General features: G+C 58.5%; 1 protein-coding gene across 3 annotated transcripts in view; it reads left to right on the top strand.

Moving 5' to 3' along the window:
* Positions 1-14966, top strand: part of AUP1 (AUP1 lipid droplet regulating VLDL assembly factor) — a 70699-nt gene that overhangs the window by 36633 nt on the left and 19100 nt on the right. For all 3 annotated transcript variants that reach the window (XM_068273633.1, XM_068273640.1, XM_068273638.1), the window contains exon 7: positions 11990-12063. In XM_068273633.1, the coding sequence (XP_068129734.1) occupies positions 11990-12063 (74 nt within the window). The remainder of the gene's footprint in view (positions 1-11989; positions 12064-14966) is intronic.

Here is a 14966-nt window from a genome sequence, read left to right as displayed (position 1 = left end):
CCCTCTATCCTGTCAACACTGAGTGTTCTGCCCCTGTCCCTCCCTCTATCCTGTCACCACTGAGTGTCCTGCCCCTGCCCCTCCCTCTATCCTGTCACCACTGAGTGTCCCGCCCCTGCCCCTCCCTCTATCCTGTCACCACTGAGTGTCCCGCCACTGCCCCTCCCTCTATCCTGTCACCACTGAGTGTCCCTCCCTCTATCCTGTCACCACGGAGTGTCCCGCCCCCTGCCCCTCCCTCTATCCTGTCACCACTGTGTCCCTCCCACTATTCTGTCACCACTGAGTGTCCCGCCCCGTCCCTCCCTCTATCCTGTCACCACTGAGTGTCCCTCCCTCTATCCTGTCACCACTGAGTGTCTGGGCCCTGTCCCTCCCCCTGTCCTGTCACCACTGTGTCTCGCCCCTGCCCCTCCCTCTATCCTGTCACCACTGAGTGTCTCGCCCCTGTTCCTCCCTCTATCCTGTCACCACTGAGTGTCCCGCCCCTGTCCCTCCCTCTATCCTGTCACCACTGAGTGTCCCTCCCTCTATCCTGTCACCACTGAGTGTCCCTCCCTCTATCCTGTCACCACTGAGTGTCTGGGCCCTGTCCCTCCCCCTGTCCTGTCACCACTGTGTCTCGCCCCTGCCCCTCCCTCTATCCTGTCACCACTGAGTGTCTCGCCCCTGTCCCTCCCTCTATCCTGTCACCACTGAGTGTCCCGCCCCTGTCCCTCCCTCTATCCTGTCACCACTGAGTGTCCCGCCCCTGTCCCTCCCTCTATCCTGTCACCACTGAGTGTCCCGCCCCTGTCCCTCCCTCTATCCTGTCACCACTGAGTGTCCCGCCCCTGTCCCTCCCTCTATCCTGTCACCACTGAGTGTCCCGCCCCTGTCCCTCCCTCTATCCTGTCACCACTGAGTGTCCCGCCCCATCTCTCCCTCTATCCTGTCACCACTAAGTGTTCTGCAGCTCCCTCTATCCTGTCACCACTAAGTGTCCCGCCCCTGTCCCTCCCTCTATCCTGTCACCACAGAGTGTCCCTCCCCTGCCCCTCCCTCTATCCTGTCACCACTAAGTGTGCCGCCCCTGCCCCTCCCTCTATCCTGTCACCACTGAGTGTCCCTCCCTCTATCCTTTTACCACTGTGTTCTGCCCCTCCCTCTATCCTGTCACCACTAAGTGTTCTGCCCCGGTCCCTCCCTCTCCCTCCCTCTATCCTGTCACCACTGAGTGTCCCGCCCCTCTACCTCCCTCTATCCTGTCACCACTGAGTGTCCCACCCCTGTCACTCCCTCTATCCTGTCACCACTGAGTGTCCCGCCCCTGTCCCTCCCTCTATCCTGTCACCACTGAGTGTCCCACCCCTGTCCCTCCCTCTATCCTGTCACCACTGAGTGTCCCACCCCTGTCCCTCCCTCTATCCTGTCACCACTGAGTGTCCCACCCCTGTCCCTCCCTCTATCCTGTCACCACTGAGTGTCCCGCCCCTGTCCCTCCCTCTATCCTGTCACCACTGTGTCCCTCCCACTATCCTGTCACCACTGAGTGTCCCGCCCCTGTCCATACCTCTATCCTGTCACCACTGAGTGTCCGGGCCCTGTCCCTCCCCCTGTCCTGTCACCACTGTGTCCCGCCCCATTTCTCCCTCTATCCTGTCACCACTAAGTGTCCCGCCCCGTCCCTCCCTCTATCCTGTCACCACTGAGTGTCCCACCCCTGTCCCTCCCTCAATCCTGTCACCACTGAGTGTCCCACCCCTGTCCCTCCCTCAATCCTGTCACCACTGTGTGTCCCCTCCCCTGTCCCTCCCTCTATCCTGTCACCACTGAGTGTCCCGCCCCTGTCCCTCCCTCTATCCTGTCACCACTGAGTGTCCCACCCCTGTCCCTCCCTCAATCCTGTCACCACTGAGTGTCCCACCCCTGTCCCTCCCTCAATCCTGTCACCACTGAGTGTCCCGCCCCTGTCCCTCCCTCAATCCTGTCACCACTGAGTGTCCCGCCCCTGTCCCTCCCTCAATCCTGTCACCACTAAGTGTCCCGCCCCTGTCCCTCTTTCAATCCTGTCACCACTGAGTGTCCCTCCCCCTGTCCCTCCCCCTATCCTGTCACCACTGTCTCGCCCCTGTCCCTCCCTCTATCCTGTCACTGAGTGTCCCGCCCCTGTCCCTCCCTCTATCCTGTCACCACTGAGTGTCCCGCCCCTGTCCCTCCCTCTATCCTGTCACCACTGAGTGTCCCGCCCCTGTCCCTCCCTCTATCCTGTCACCACTGAGTGTCCCGCCCCTGTCCCTCCCTCTATCCTGTCACCACTGAGTGTCCCGCCCCTGTCCCTCCCTCTATCCTGTCACCACTGAGTGTCCCGCCCCTGTCCCTCCCTCTATCCTGTCACCACTGAGTGTCCCGCCTCTGTCCCTCCCTCTATCCTGTCACCACTCACCACTGTGTCCCTCCCACTATCCTGTCACCACTGAGTGTCCGGACACTGTCCCTCCCCCTGTCCTGTCACCACTGTGTCCCGCCCCTGTCCCCCGTGTCCTGTCACCACTGTGTCCCTCCCACTTTCCTGTCACCACTGTGTCCCTCCCCATCCCTCCCTATCCCTCCCTCTATCCTGTCACCACTGAGTGTCCCTCCCTCTATCCTGTCACCACTGAGTGTCCCTCCCTCTATCCTGTCACCACTGAGTGTCCCGCCCCGTCCCTCCCTCTATCCTGTCACCACTAAGTGTTCTGCCCCTGTCCCTCCCTCTATCCTGTCACCACTGAGTGTCCCGCCCCTGCCCCTCCCTCTATCCTGTCACCACTGAGTGTCCCTCCCTCTATCCTGTCACCACTGAGTGTCCCGCCCCTGTCCCTCCCTCTATCCGGTCACCACTGAGTGTCCCGCCCCTTTCCCTCCCTGTGTCCTGTGACCGCTGTGTCCCACCCCTGCCCCTCCCTCTATCCTGTCACCACTGAGTGTCCCTCCCTCTATCCTGTCACCACTGAGTGTCCCGCCCCTGTCCCTCCCTCTATCCTGTCACCACTGAGTGTCCCGCCCCTGTCCCTCCCTCTATCCTGTCACCACTGAGTGTCCCGCCCCTGTCCCTCCCTCTATCCTGTCACCACTGAGTGTCCCGCCCCTGTCCCTCCCTCTATCCTGTCACCACTGAGTGTCCCGCCCCTTTCCCTCCCTCTATCTTGTCACCACTGAGTGTCCCGCCCCTGTCCCTCCCTCTATCCTGTCACCACTGAGTGTCCCGCCCCTGTCCCTCCCTCTATCCTGTCACCACTGAGTGTCCCGCCCCATCTCTCTCTCTATCCTGTCACCACTGAGTGTCCCGCCCCTGTCCCTCCCTCTATCCTGTCACCACTGAGTGTCCCTCCCTCTATCCTGTCACCACTGAGTGTCCCGCCCCATCTCTCCCTTTATCCTGTCACCACTAAGTGTCCCGCCCCTGCCCCTCCCTCTATCCTGTCACCACTAAGTGTTCTGCAGCTCCCTCTATCCTGTCACCACTAAGTGTCCCGCCCCTGTCCCTCCCTCTATCCTGTCACCACTAAGTGTCCCGCCCCTGCCCCTCCCTCTATCCTGTCACCACTGATTGTCCCTCCCTCTATTCCTGTCACCACTAAGTGTTCTGCCCCTCCCTCTATCCTGTCACCACTAAGTGTTCTGCCCCTCCCTCTATCCTGTCACCACTAAGTGTTCTGCCCCTCCCTCTATCCTGTCACCACTAAGTGTTCTGCCCCTCCCTCTATCCTGTCACCACTAAGTGTTCTGCCCCTCCCTCTATCCTGTCACCACTGAGTGTCCCGCCCCTGTCCCTCCCTCTATCCTGTCACCACTGTGTCCCTCCCCTGTCCCTCCCTCTATCCTGTCACCACTGAGTGTCTGGGCCCTGTCCCTCCCCCTGTCCTGTCACCATTGTGTCCCGCCCGTGTCCCTCCCACTTTCCTGTCACCACTGTGTCTCTCCCCATCCCTCCCCATCCCTCCCTCTATCCTGTCACCACTAAGTGTCCCGCCCCTGTCCCTCCCCCTGTCCTGTCACCACTGTGTCCCTCCCCCTGTCCTGTCACCACTGAGTGTCCCTCCCCCTTCCCCTCTTTCTATCCTGTCAACACTGAGTGTTCTGCCCCTGTCCCTCCCTCTATCCTGTCACCACTAAGTGTTCTGCTCCTGTCCCTCCCTCTATCCTGTCAACACTGAGTGTTCTGCCCCTGTCCCTCCCTCTATCCTGTCACCACTAAGTGTTCTGCCCCTGTCCCTCCCTCTATCCTGTCACCACTGAGTGTCCCGCCCCTGCCCCTCCCTCTATCCTGTCACCACTGAGTGTCCCTCCCTCTGTCCTGTCTCCACGGAGTGTCCCGCCCCCTGCCCCTCCCTCTATCCTGTCACCACTGTGTCCCTCCCACTATCCTGTCACCACTGAGTGTCCCGCCCCGTCCCTCCCTCTATCCTGTCACCACTGAGTGTCCCTCCCTCTATCCTGTCACCACTGAGTGTCCCTCCCTCTATCCTGTCACCACTGAGTGTCTGGGCCCTGTCCCTCCCCCTGTCCTGTCACCACTGTGTCTCGCCCCTGCCCCTCCCTCTATCCTGTCACCACTGAGTGTCTCGCCCCTGTCCCTCCCTCTATCCTGTCACCACTGAGTGTCCCGCCCCTGTCCCTCCCTCTATCCTGTCACCACTGAGTGTCCCGCCCCTGTCCCTCCCTCTATCCTGTCACCACTGAGTGTCCCTCCCCTGCCCCTCCCTCTATCCTGTCACCACTGAGTGTCCCTCCCTCTATCCTGTCACCACTGAGTGTCCCTCCCTCTATCCTGTCACCACTGTGTCCCGCCCCTGCCCCTCCCTCTATCCTGTCACCACTGAGTGTCCCTCCCTCTATCCTGTCACCACTGAGTGTACCTCCCTCTATCCGGTCACCACTGAGTGTCCCGCCCCTGTCCCTCCCTCTATCCGGTCACCACTGAGTGTCCCGCCCCTGTCCCTCCCTCTATCCTGTCACCACTGAGTGTCCCTCCCTCTATCCTGTCACCACTGAGTGTCCCGCCCCTGTCCCTCCCTCTATCCTGTCACCACTGAGTGTCCCGCCCCTGTCCCTCCCTCTATCCTGTCACCACTGAGTGTCCCGCCCCTGTCCCTCCCTCTATCCTGTCACCACTGAGTGTCCCGCCCCTGTCCCTCCCTCTATCCTGTCACCACTGAGTGTTCCGCCCCTGTCCCTCCCTCTATCCTGTCACCACTGAGTGTCCCGCCTCTGTCCCTCCCTCTATTCTGTCACCACTCACCACTGTGTCCCTCCCACTATCCTGTCACCACTGAGTGTCCCGCCCCTGTCCCTCCCTCTATCCTGTCACCACTGAGTGTCCCTCCCTCTATCCTTTCACCACTGTGTTCTGCCCCTCCCTCTATCCTGTCACCACTAAGTGTTCTGCTCCTGTCCCTCCCTCTATCCTGTCACCACTGAGTGTCCCGCCCCTCTACCTCCTTCTATCCTGTCACCACTGAGTGTCCCACCCCTGTCCCTCCCTCTATCCTTTCACCACTGAGTGTCCCGCCCCTGTCCCTCCCTCTATCCTGTCACCACTGAGTGTCCCGCCCCTGCCCCTCACTCTATCCTGTCACCACTGAGTGTCCCACCCCTTCCCCTCCCTCTATCCTGTCACCACTGAGTGTCCCTCCCCTGTCCCTCCCTCTATCCTGTCACCACTGAGTGTCCCGCCCCTGTCCCTCCCTCTATCCTGTCACCACTGAGTGTCCCGCCCCGTCCCTCCCTCTATCCTGTCACCACTGAGTGTCCCGCCCCTGTCCCTCCCTCTATCCTGTCACCACTGAGTGTCCCGCCCCCATCCCTCCCTCTATCCTGTCACCACTAAGTGTCCCGCCCCGTCCCTCCCTCTATACTGTCACCACTAAGTGTCCCGCCCCTGTCCCTCCCTCTATCCTGTCACCAGTGCGTGTCCCGCCCCTGTCCCTCCCTCTATCCTGTCACCACTGAGTGTCCCACCCTCGTCCCTCCCTCTATCCTGTCACCACTGAGTGTCCCTCCCCCTGCCCTTCCCTCTATCCTGTCACCACTGTGTGTTCCCCCGCCCCTCCCTCTATCCTGTCACCACTGAGTGTCCCGCCCCTGTCCCTCCCTCTATCCTGTCACCACAGTGTCTCGCCCCTGTCCCTCCCTCTATCTTGTCACCACTGAGTGTCCCGCCCCTGTCCCTCCCTCTATCTTGTCACCACTGAGTGTCCCGCCCCTGTCCCTCCCTCTATCCTGTCACCACTGAGTGTCCCGCCCCTGTCCCTCCCTCTATCCTGTCACTACTTGAGTGTTCTGCCCCTTTCCCTCCCTCTATCCTGTCACCACTGAGTGTCTCGCCCCTGTCCCTCCCTCTATCCTGTCACCACTGAGTGTCCCGCCCCTGTCCCTCCCTGTGACCGCTGTGTCCTGCCCCCTGCCCCTCCCTCTATCCTGTCACCACTGAGTGTCCCGCCCCCTGCCCCTCCCTCTATCCTGTCACCACTGAGTGTCCCGCCCCCTGCCCCTCCCTCTATCCTGTCACCACTGAGTGTCCCGCCCCCTGCCCCTCCCTCTATCCTGTCACCACTGAGAGTCCCTCCCTCTATCCTGTCACCACTGAGTGTACCGCCCCATCCCTCCCTCTATCCTGTCACCACTAAGTGTCCCGCCCCGTCCCTCCCTCTATCCTGTCACCACTAAGTGTCCCGCCCCGTCCCTCCCTCTATCCTGTCACCACTGAGTGTCCCTCCCCCTGCCCTTCCCTCTATCCTGTCACCACTGAGTGTCCCTCCCCCTGCCCTTCCCTCTATCCTGTCACCACTAAGTGTCCCGCCCCGTCCCTCCCTCTATCCTGTCACCACTGTGTGTCCCGCCCCTGTCCCTCCCTCTATCCTGTCACCACTGTGTCCCACCCCTGCCCTTCCCTCTATCCTGTCACAACTGAGTGTCCCGCCCCTGTCCCTCCCTCTGTCCTGTCACAACTGTGTCCCGCCCCCGTCCCTCTGTCCTGTCACAACTGTGTTCCGCCCCCGTCCCTCCCTCTATCCTGTCACCACTAAGTGTCCCGCTCCGTCCCTCCCTCTATCCTGCCGGAGGAGGCTGTGTCTGTGTGCTGCAGGCAGTGGCTGTGTTTCTGTAGGCTGCAGGCGGTGGCTGTGTCTCTGTAGGCTGCAGGTGGTGGCTGTTTCTCTGTAGGCTGCAGGCGGTAGCTGTGTCTCTGTAGACTGCAGGCGGTAGCTGTGTCTCTGTAGGCTGCAGACGGTGGCTTTGTCTCTGTAGGCTGCAGGCGGTGGCTGTGTCTCTGTAGGCTGCAGGCGGTGGCTGTGTCTCTGTAGGCTGCAGGCGGTGGCTGTGTCTCTGTAGGCTGCAGGCGGTGGCTGTGTCTCTGTAGGCTGCAGGCGGTGGCTGTGTCTCTGTGTACGCTGCAGGCGGTGGCTGTGTCTCTGTGTACGCTGCAGGCGGTGGCTGTGTCTCTGTGTACGCTGCAGGCGGTGGCTGTGTCTCTGTGTACGCTGCAGGCGGTGGCTGTGTCTCTGTGTACGCTGCAGGCGGTGGCTGTGTCTCTCTGTACGCTGCAGGCGGTGGGGGTGTCTCTGTGTACGCTGCAGGCGGTGGCTGTGTCTCTGTGTACGCTGCAGGCGGTGGCTGTGTCTCTGTGTAGGCTGCAGGCGGTGGCTGTGTCTCTGTGTACGCTGCAGGCGGTGGCTGTGTCTCTGTGTACGCTGCTGGCGGTGGCTGTTGTCACGGAATAGCCGTGAGAAACGTGGGCGAATTGGAAGGATCCGCGCAGTCCAATTTCTGATCGCTTTCTGGCTAAATTTGTGCAGCCATTACAGGATTCAGAACTGGGTTTTTTTTTCAATTTTTTTCTCTTTCCCTCCTTCCACCAAAAGGGCTCTAGCCTGCTGCAGAGTTTCCCTGACTTCAAGCTGTGCTGATGGCCCATCCATCAGGTATAGTTGATAAGCACAATGGCAGAAGCAATCTAGTTGGGGGAAAAGTCAGACACTCTGGCTCCCTCCCAGCAGGGAAGCTGACACGTAGCTGGCTGCCCCCAAACTTCAAAGAGCCTTTGCCTGGGAATGACCTGCTATAAATCCCAGAGGTATCTCATATTCCATAAACTGCTGTGTCATATTTTCTGTGTTGCCAGGCTGGCAGACCCTCCAAACAAACAGAGCATGCTTGGCCCTATCTGGCGCTGGTTCTGAGGAAGTTTCAGAACATTCTGAGGTAAAGACTGCCAGTTAGGCAGTTCGAAAGTGCCCTGATGATACCACAGGGGTCCCACCCCTCATGTTTGGTATCAGGCTGCTGGGTACATCGAGGCAGACCTGAAAATGTTAGTAAATCTGCCCTGACCTGTACGGTTCTGTGAGATAGAGCCCATATATGGTTAGATATGATTTCTGGTCCCCAGGACAAGGGGAGGGCTCATCTCATGTTCTAAGGGGGTGTGTGGCCCCGCCCTCACTCCCTCCTACTGGATCAGGGGCATAAGAATGGCAGAGGAGACAAACTCAGTGTCCTCCACCCTGAAACATCATCCTGATCTCATCTGTGCCAGCTTGAGGATATGCTGACATCCACCTGGTCTGAACTATGAACTTTGATTGAAACCAAGAACTTTACAAGTTTTCCCACAAAAAGACATCTTTCCAGGAACTAAGTATTTTTTTCCTCCCCTTTATTTTTCATACTGGCTATTAATGTCTCAATAATTGTTTATTTTAATAAATTTCTGTATATATTAATTATTTATATTGCCGTGAATAAAGACTTTACCAAAGTCGTTCACTGTCCCGCTACCCTTTTATTCAGCATACACAGGAACTGAACTCAGATCTGTGAAGAGACGCTACTATTGTTGATATCTAGACAGAATAGAGTGTGTTTAACCGTTTTTATTTGCAGGACTAGTCAGTCAGTCGGGTCCACTGGCCCATACCAGTGGTGGTGGCAGTTATACCCTGAAATCGTGTGTAAGTTGTAATTACCGTACCTCACAGGCTCCCTTCTGGTCAGACTGCTGCCCAAGTTACGTCGATTTCCGTGCACCGAGTGCGACCACAGCTTGCATGATTGGTGTGCTGAAACCGATTGGAAGGCAACTTGCAGTCTGACCACTAGGGCTCCTGTGACAGCTGTGTCTCTTTGTATGCTGCAGGCGGTGGCTGTGTCTCTGTGTATGCTGCAGGCGGTGACTGTGTCTCTGTACGGTGCAGGCGGTGATTGTGTCTCTGTGTGCTGCAGGCGGTGGCTGTCTCTCTGTATGTTGCATGCGGTGATTGTGTCTCTGTATGCTGCAGGCGGTGGTGGTTTCTCTGTACGCTGCAGGCGGTGACTGTCTCTCTGTACGCTGCAGGCGGTGACTGTCTCTCTGTACGCTGCAGGCGGTGACTGTCTCTCTGTACGCTGCAGGCGGTGACTGTCTCTCTGTACGCTGCAGGCGGTGATTGTGTCTCTGTGTGCTGCAGGCGGTGGCTGTCTCTCTGTATGTTGCATGCGGTGATTGTGTCTCTGTATGCGGCAGGCGGTGGTGGTTTCTCTGTACGCTGCAGGCGGTGACTGTCTCTCTGTACGCTGCAGGCGGTGACTGTCTCTCTGTATGCTGCAGGCGGTGACTGTCTCTCTGTACGCTGCAGGCGGTGACTGTCTCTCTGTATGCTGCAGGCGGTGACTGTCTCTCTGTATGCTGCAGGCGGTGACTGTCTCTCTGTATGCTGCAGGCGGTGACTGTCTCTCTGTATGCTGCAGGCGGTGACTGTCTCTCTGTATGCTGCAGGCGGTGACTGTCTCTCTGTATGCTGCAGGCGGTGACTGTCTCTCTGTACGCTGCAGGCGTTGACTGTGTCTCTGTACGGTGCAGGCGGTGACTGTGTCTCTGTGTGATGCAGGCGGTGGCTATCTCTCTGTATGTTGCATGCGGTGATTGTGTCTCTGTATGCTGCAGGCGGTGGTGGTTTCTCTGTAGGCTGCAGGCGGTGACTGTCTCTCTGTACGCTGCAGGCGGTGACTGTCTCTCTGTACGCTGCAGGCGGTGATTGTCTCTCAGTATGCTGCAGGCGGTGACTGTCTCTCTGTACGCTGCAGGCGGTGACTGTCTCTCTGTACGCTGCAGGCGGTGATTGTGTCTCTGTAAGCTGCAGGCGGTGATTGTGTCTCTGTTCGCTGCAGGCGGTGGTGGTGTCTCTGTACGCTGCAGGCGGTGATTGTGTCTCTGTACGCTGCAGGCGGTGGTGGTGTCTCTGTACGCTGCAGGCGGTGACAGTCTCTCTGTACACTGCAGGCGGTGACTGTCTCTCTGTACGCTGCAGGCGGTGACTGTCTCTCTGTACGCTGCAGGCGGTGACTGTCTCTCTGTATGCTGCAGGTGGTGATTGTGTCTCTGTATGCTGCAGGCGGTCACTGTGTCTCTGTATGCTGCAGGTGGTGATTGTGTCTCTGTACGCTGCAGGCGGTGACTGTCTCTCTGTATGCTGCAGGCGGTGACTGTCTCTCTGTATGCTGCAGGTGGTGATTGTGTCTCTGTATGCTGCAGGCGGTCACTGTGTCTCTGTATGCTGCAGGTGGTGATTGTGTCTCTGTACGCTGCAGGCGGTGGCTGTGTCTCTGTACGCTGCAGGCAGTGACTGTCTCTCTGTACGCTGCAGGCAGTGACTGTCTCTCTGTATGCTGCAGGCGGTGGCTGTGTCTCTGTACGCTGTAGGCAGTGACTGTCTCTCTGTATGCTGCAGGCGGTGGCTGTGTCTCTGTACGCTGCAGGCGGTGACTGTCTCTCTGTACGCTGCAGGCGGTGACTGTCTCTCTGTACGCTGCAGGCGGTGACTGTCTCTCTGTACGCTGCAGGCGGTGACTGTCTCTCTGTACGCTGCAGGCGGTGACTGTCTCTCTGTACGCTGCAGGCGGTGACTGTCTCTCTGTACGCTGCAGGCGGTGACTGTCTCTCTGTACGCTGCAGGCGGTGACTGTCTCTCTGTACGCTGCAGGCGGTGATTGTGTCTCTGTGTGCTGCAGGCGGTGGCTGTCTCTCTGTATGTTGCAGGCGGTGATTGTGTCTCTGTATGCTGCAGGCGGTGGTGGTTTCTCTGTACGCTGCAGGCGGTGACTGTCTCTCTGTACGCTGCAGGCGGTGACTGTCTCTCTGTACGCTGCAGGCGGTGACTGTCTCTCTGTACGCTGCAGGCGGTGACTGTCTCTCTGTACGCTGCAGGCGGTGACTGTCTCTCTGTACGCTGCAGGCGGTGACTGTCTCTCTGTACGCTGCAGGCGGTGACTGTCTCTCTGTACGCTGCAGGCGGTGGCTGTCTCTCTGTATGTTGCATACGGTGATTGTGTCTCTGTATGCTGCAGGCGGTGGTGGTTTCTCTGTACGCTGCAGGCGGTGGTGGTTTCTCTGTACGCTGCAGGCGGTGATTGTGTCTCTGTACGCTGCAGGCGGTGGTGGTGTCTCTGTACGCTGCAGGCGGTGGTGGTGTCTCTGTACGCTGCAGGCGGTGGTGGTGTCTCTGTACGCTGCAGGCGGTGACTGTCTCTCTGTACGCTGCAGGCGGTGACTGTCTCTCTGTACGCTGCAGGCGGTGACTGTCTCTCTGTACGCTGCAGGCGGTGACTGTCTCTCTGTACGCTGCAGGTGGTGATTGTGTCTCTGTATGCTGCAGGCGGTCACTGTGTCTCTGTATGCTGCTGGTGGTGATTGTGTCTCTGTACGCTGCAGGCGGTGGCTGTGTCTCTGTACGCTGCAGGCAGTGACTGTCTCTCTGTATGCTGCAGGCGGTGACTGTGTCTCTGTACGCTGCAGGCGGTGACTGTGTCTCTGTATGCTGCAGGCGGTGACTGTGTCTCTGTACGCTGCAGGTGCTGATTGTGTCTCTGTACACTGCAGGCGGTGGCTGTGTCTCTGTACGCTGCAGGCGGTGGCTGTGTCTCTGTATGCTGCAGGTGGTGACTGTGTCTCTGTACGCTGGAGGCTGTGACTGTCTTCCCCTTTATTTTGCAGGCACTGGCTGGATCCGGCTGGTTGGTGGAATTGTTATGGATGCTGTTCACCCCGTACACTGTATATCATGTAAGGTACTACCGCTCCGTTTTTCTACCACTTCCTGTGTGTTATTGCTGCCAGCAGGCTGGGCTGTCTGTCACCTGAGAGACTAAGCAGGGGAATATTTCAAGGACGAGGTGTCCGTGACATAAATACCCTAAATAATGATTCTGTGTCCTGAGCACCGCCCTCCCATGTGACCTGCACTGTGTCCTGAGCACCGCCCTCCCATGTGACCTGCACTGTGTCCTGAGCACCGCCCTCCCATGTGACCTACACTGTGTCCTGAGCACCGCCCTCCCATGTGACCTGCACTGTGTCCTGAGCACCGCCCTCCCATGTGACCTGCACTGTGTCCTGAGCACCGCCCTCCCATGTGACCTGCACTGTGTCCTGAGCACCGCCCTCCCATGTGACCTGCACTGTGTCCTGAGCACCGCCCTCTCATGTGACCTGCACTGTGTCCTGAGCACCGCCCTCTCATGTGACCTGCACTGTGTCCTGAGCACCGCCCTCCCATGTGACCTGCACTGTCTCCTGAGCACCGCCCTCCCATGTGACCTGCACTGTCTCCTGAGCACCGCCCTCCCATGTGACCTGCACTGTCCTGAGCACCGCCCTCCCATGTGACCTGCACTGTCCTGAGCACCGCCCTCCCATGTGACCTGCACCGTGTCCTGAGCACCGCCCTCCCATGTGACCTGCACCGTGTCCTGAGCACCGCCCTCCCATGTGACCTGCACTGTCCAGAGCACCGCCCTCCCATGTGACCTGAGCACCGCCCTCCCATGTGACCTGCACTGTGTCCTGAGCACCGCCCTCCCATGTGACCTGCACTATATCCTGAGCCCACCCCCCCATGTGACCTGCACTGTTTCCTGAGCACCGCCCTCCCATGTGACCTGCACTGTGTCCTTAGCACCGCCCTCCCATGTGACCTGCACTGTGTCCTTAGCACAGCCCTCCCATGTGACCTGCACTATGTCCTGAGCACCGCCCTCCCATTTGACCTGCACTGTGTCCTGAGCACCGCCCTCCCATGTGACCTGCACTGTGTCCTGAGCACCGCCCTCCCATGTGACCTGCACTGTGTCCTGAGCACCGCCCTCCCATGTGACCTGCACTGTGTCCTGAGCACCGCCCTCCCATGTGACCTGCACTGTCCAGAGCACCGCCCTCCCATGTGACCTGCACTGTCCAGAGCACCGCCCTCCCATGTGACCTGCACTGTCCAGAGCACCGCCCTCCCATGTGACCTGCACTGTCCTGAGCACCGCCCTCCCATGTGACCTGCACTGTCCTGAGCACCGCCCTCCCATGTGACCTGCAGCACTCATTAGGGGGAGAGAGCCTCAAATGACCCCGATGTTGTTGTTACCCTGAAATATCTCAAAAGTTATTGAATTAGCAGCTTTGTTTGGACTAGCTGTTTCCTTTCATTAGTTATAGGTGATGGTATACCTATAGGTTTATTACTTCAGTATTACCTCCATAGTATACAAGGGGACTCCAGTAGAGGGAGCCAGTGTCACCAGTCCCTCCATAGTAATACAAGGGGACTCCAGTAGAGGGAGCCAGTGTCACCTGTCCCTCCATAGTAATACAAGGGGACTCCAGTAGAGGGAGCCAGTGTTACCAGTCCCGCCATAGCAATACAAGGGGACTCCAGTAGAGGGAGCCAGTGTCACCAGTCCCTCCATAGTAATACAAGGGGACTCCAGTAGAGGGAGCCAGTGTTACCAGTCCCGCCATAGCAATACAAGGGGACTCCAGTAGAGGGAGCCAGTGTCACCAGTCCCTCCATAGTAATACAAGGGGACTCCAGTAGAGGGAGCCAGTGTTACCAGTCCCGCCATAGCAATACAAGGGGACTCCAGTAGAGGGAGCCAGTGTCACCAGTCCCTCCATAGTAATACAAGGGGACTCCAGTAGAGGGAGCCAGTGTTACCAGTCCCGCCATAGCAATACAAGGGGACTCCAGTAGAGGGAGCCAGTGTCACCTGTCCCTCCATAGTAATACAAGGGGACTCCAGTAGAGGGAGCCAGTGTTACCAGTCCCGCCATAGCAATACAAGGGGACTCCAGTAGAGGGAGCCAGTGTTACCAGTCCCGCCATAGCAATACAAGGGGACTCCAGTAGAGGGAGCCAGTGTCACCTGTCCCTCCATAGTAATACAAGGGGACTCCAGTAGAGGGAGCCAGTGTTACCAGTCCCGCCATAGCAATACAAGGGGACTCCAGTAGAGGGAGCCAGTGTTACCAGTCCCGCCATAGCAATACAAGGGGACTCCAGTAGAGGGAGCCAGTGTCACCAGTCCCTCCATAGTAATACAAGGGGACTCCAGTACCCCTTGTATAATACAAGGGGACTCCAGTAGAGGGAGCCAGTGTCACCAGTCCCTCCATAGTAATACAAGGGGACTCCAGTAGAGGGAGCCAGTGTCACCAGTCCCTCCATAGTAATACAAGGGGACTCCAGTAGAGGGAGCCAGTGTCACCAGTCCCTCCACAGCAATACAAGGGGACTCCAGTAGAGGGAGCCAGTGTCACCAGCCCCACCATATTAATACAAGGAGACTCCAGTAGAGGGAGCCAGTGTCACCAGTCCCTCCATAGTAATACAAGGGGACTCCAGTAGAGGGAGCCAGTGTCACCAGTCCCTCCATAGTAATACAAGGGGACTCCAGTAGAGGGAGCCAGTGTCACCAGTCCCTCCATAGTAATACAAGGGGGCTCCAGTAGAGGGAGCCAGTGTTACCAGTCCCGCCATAGCAATACAAGGGGACTCCAGTAGAGGGAGCCAGTGTCACCTGTCCCTCCATAGTAATACAAGGGGACTCCAGTAGAGGGAGCCAGTGTTACCAGTCCCGCCATAGCAATACAAGGGGACTCCAGTAGAGGGAGCCAGTGTTACCAGTCCCGCCATAGCAATACA

The sequence above is a fragment of the Hyperolius riggenbachi genome, chromosome 1 (genome assembly GCF_040937935.1).
Source record: "Hyperolius riggenbachi isolate aHypRig1 chromosome 1, aHypRig1.pri, whole genome shotgun sequence".
Lineage (NCBI taxonomy): Eukaryota > Metazoa > Chordata > Amphibia > Anura > Hyperoliidae > Hyperolius > Hyperolius riggenbachi.
This window is presented reverse-complemented; position numbering and strand designations above follow the sequence as displayed.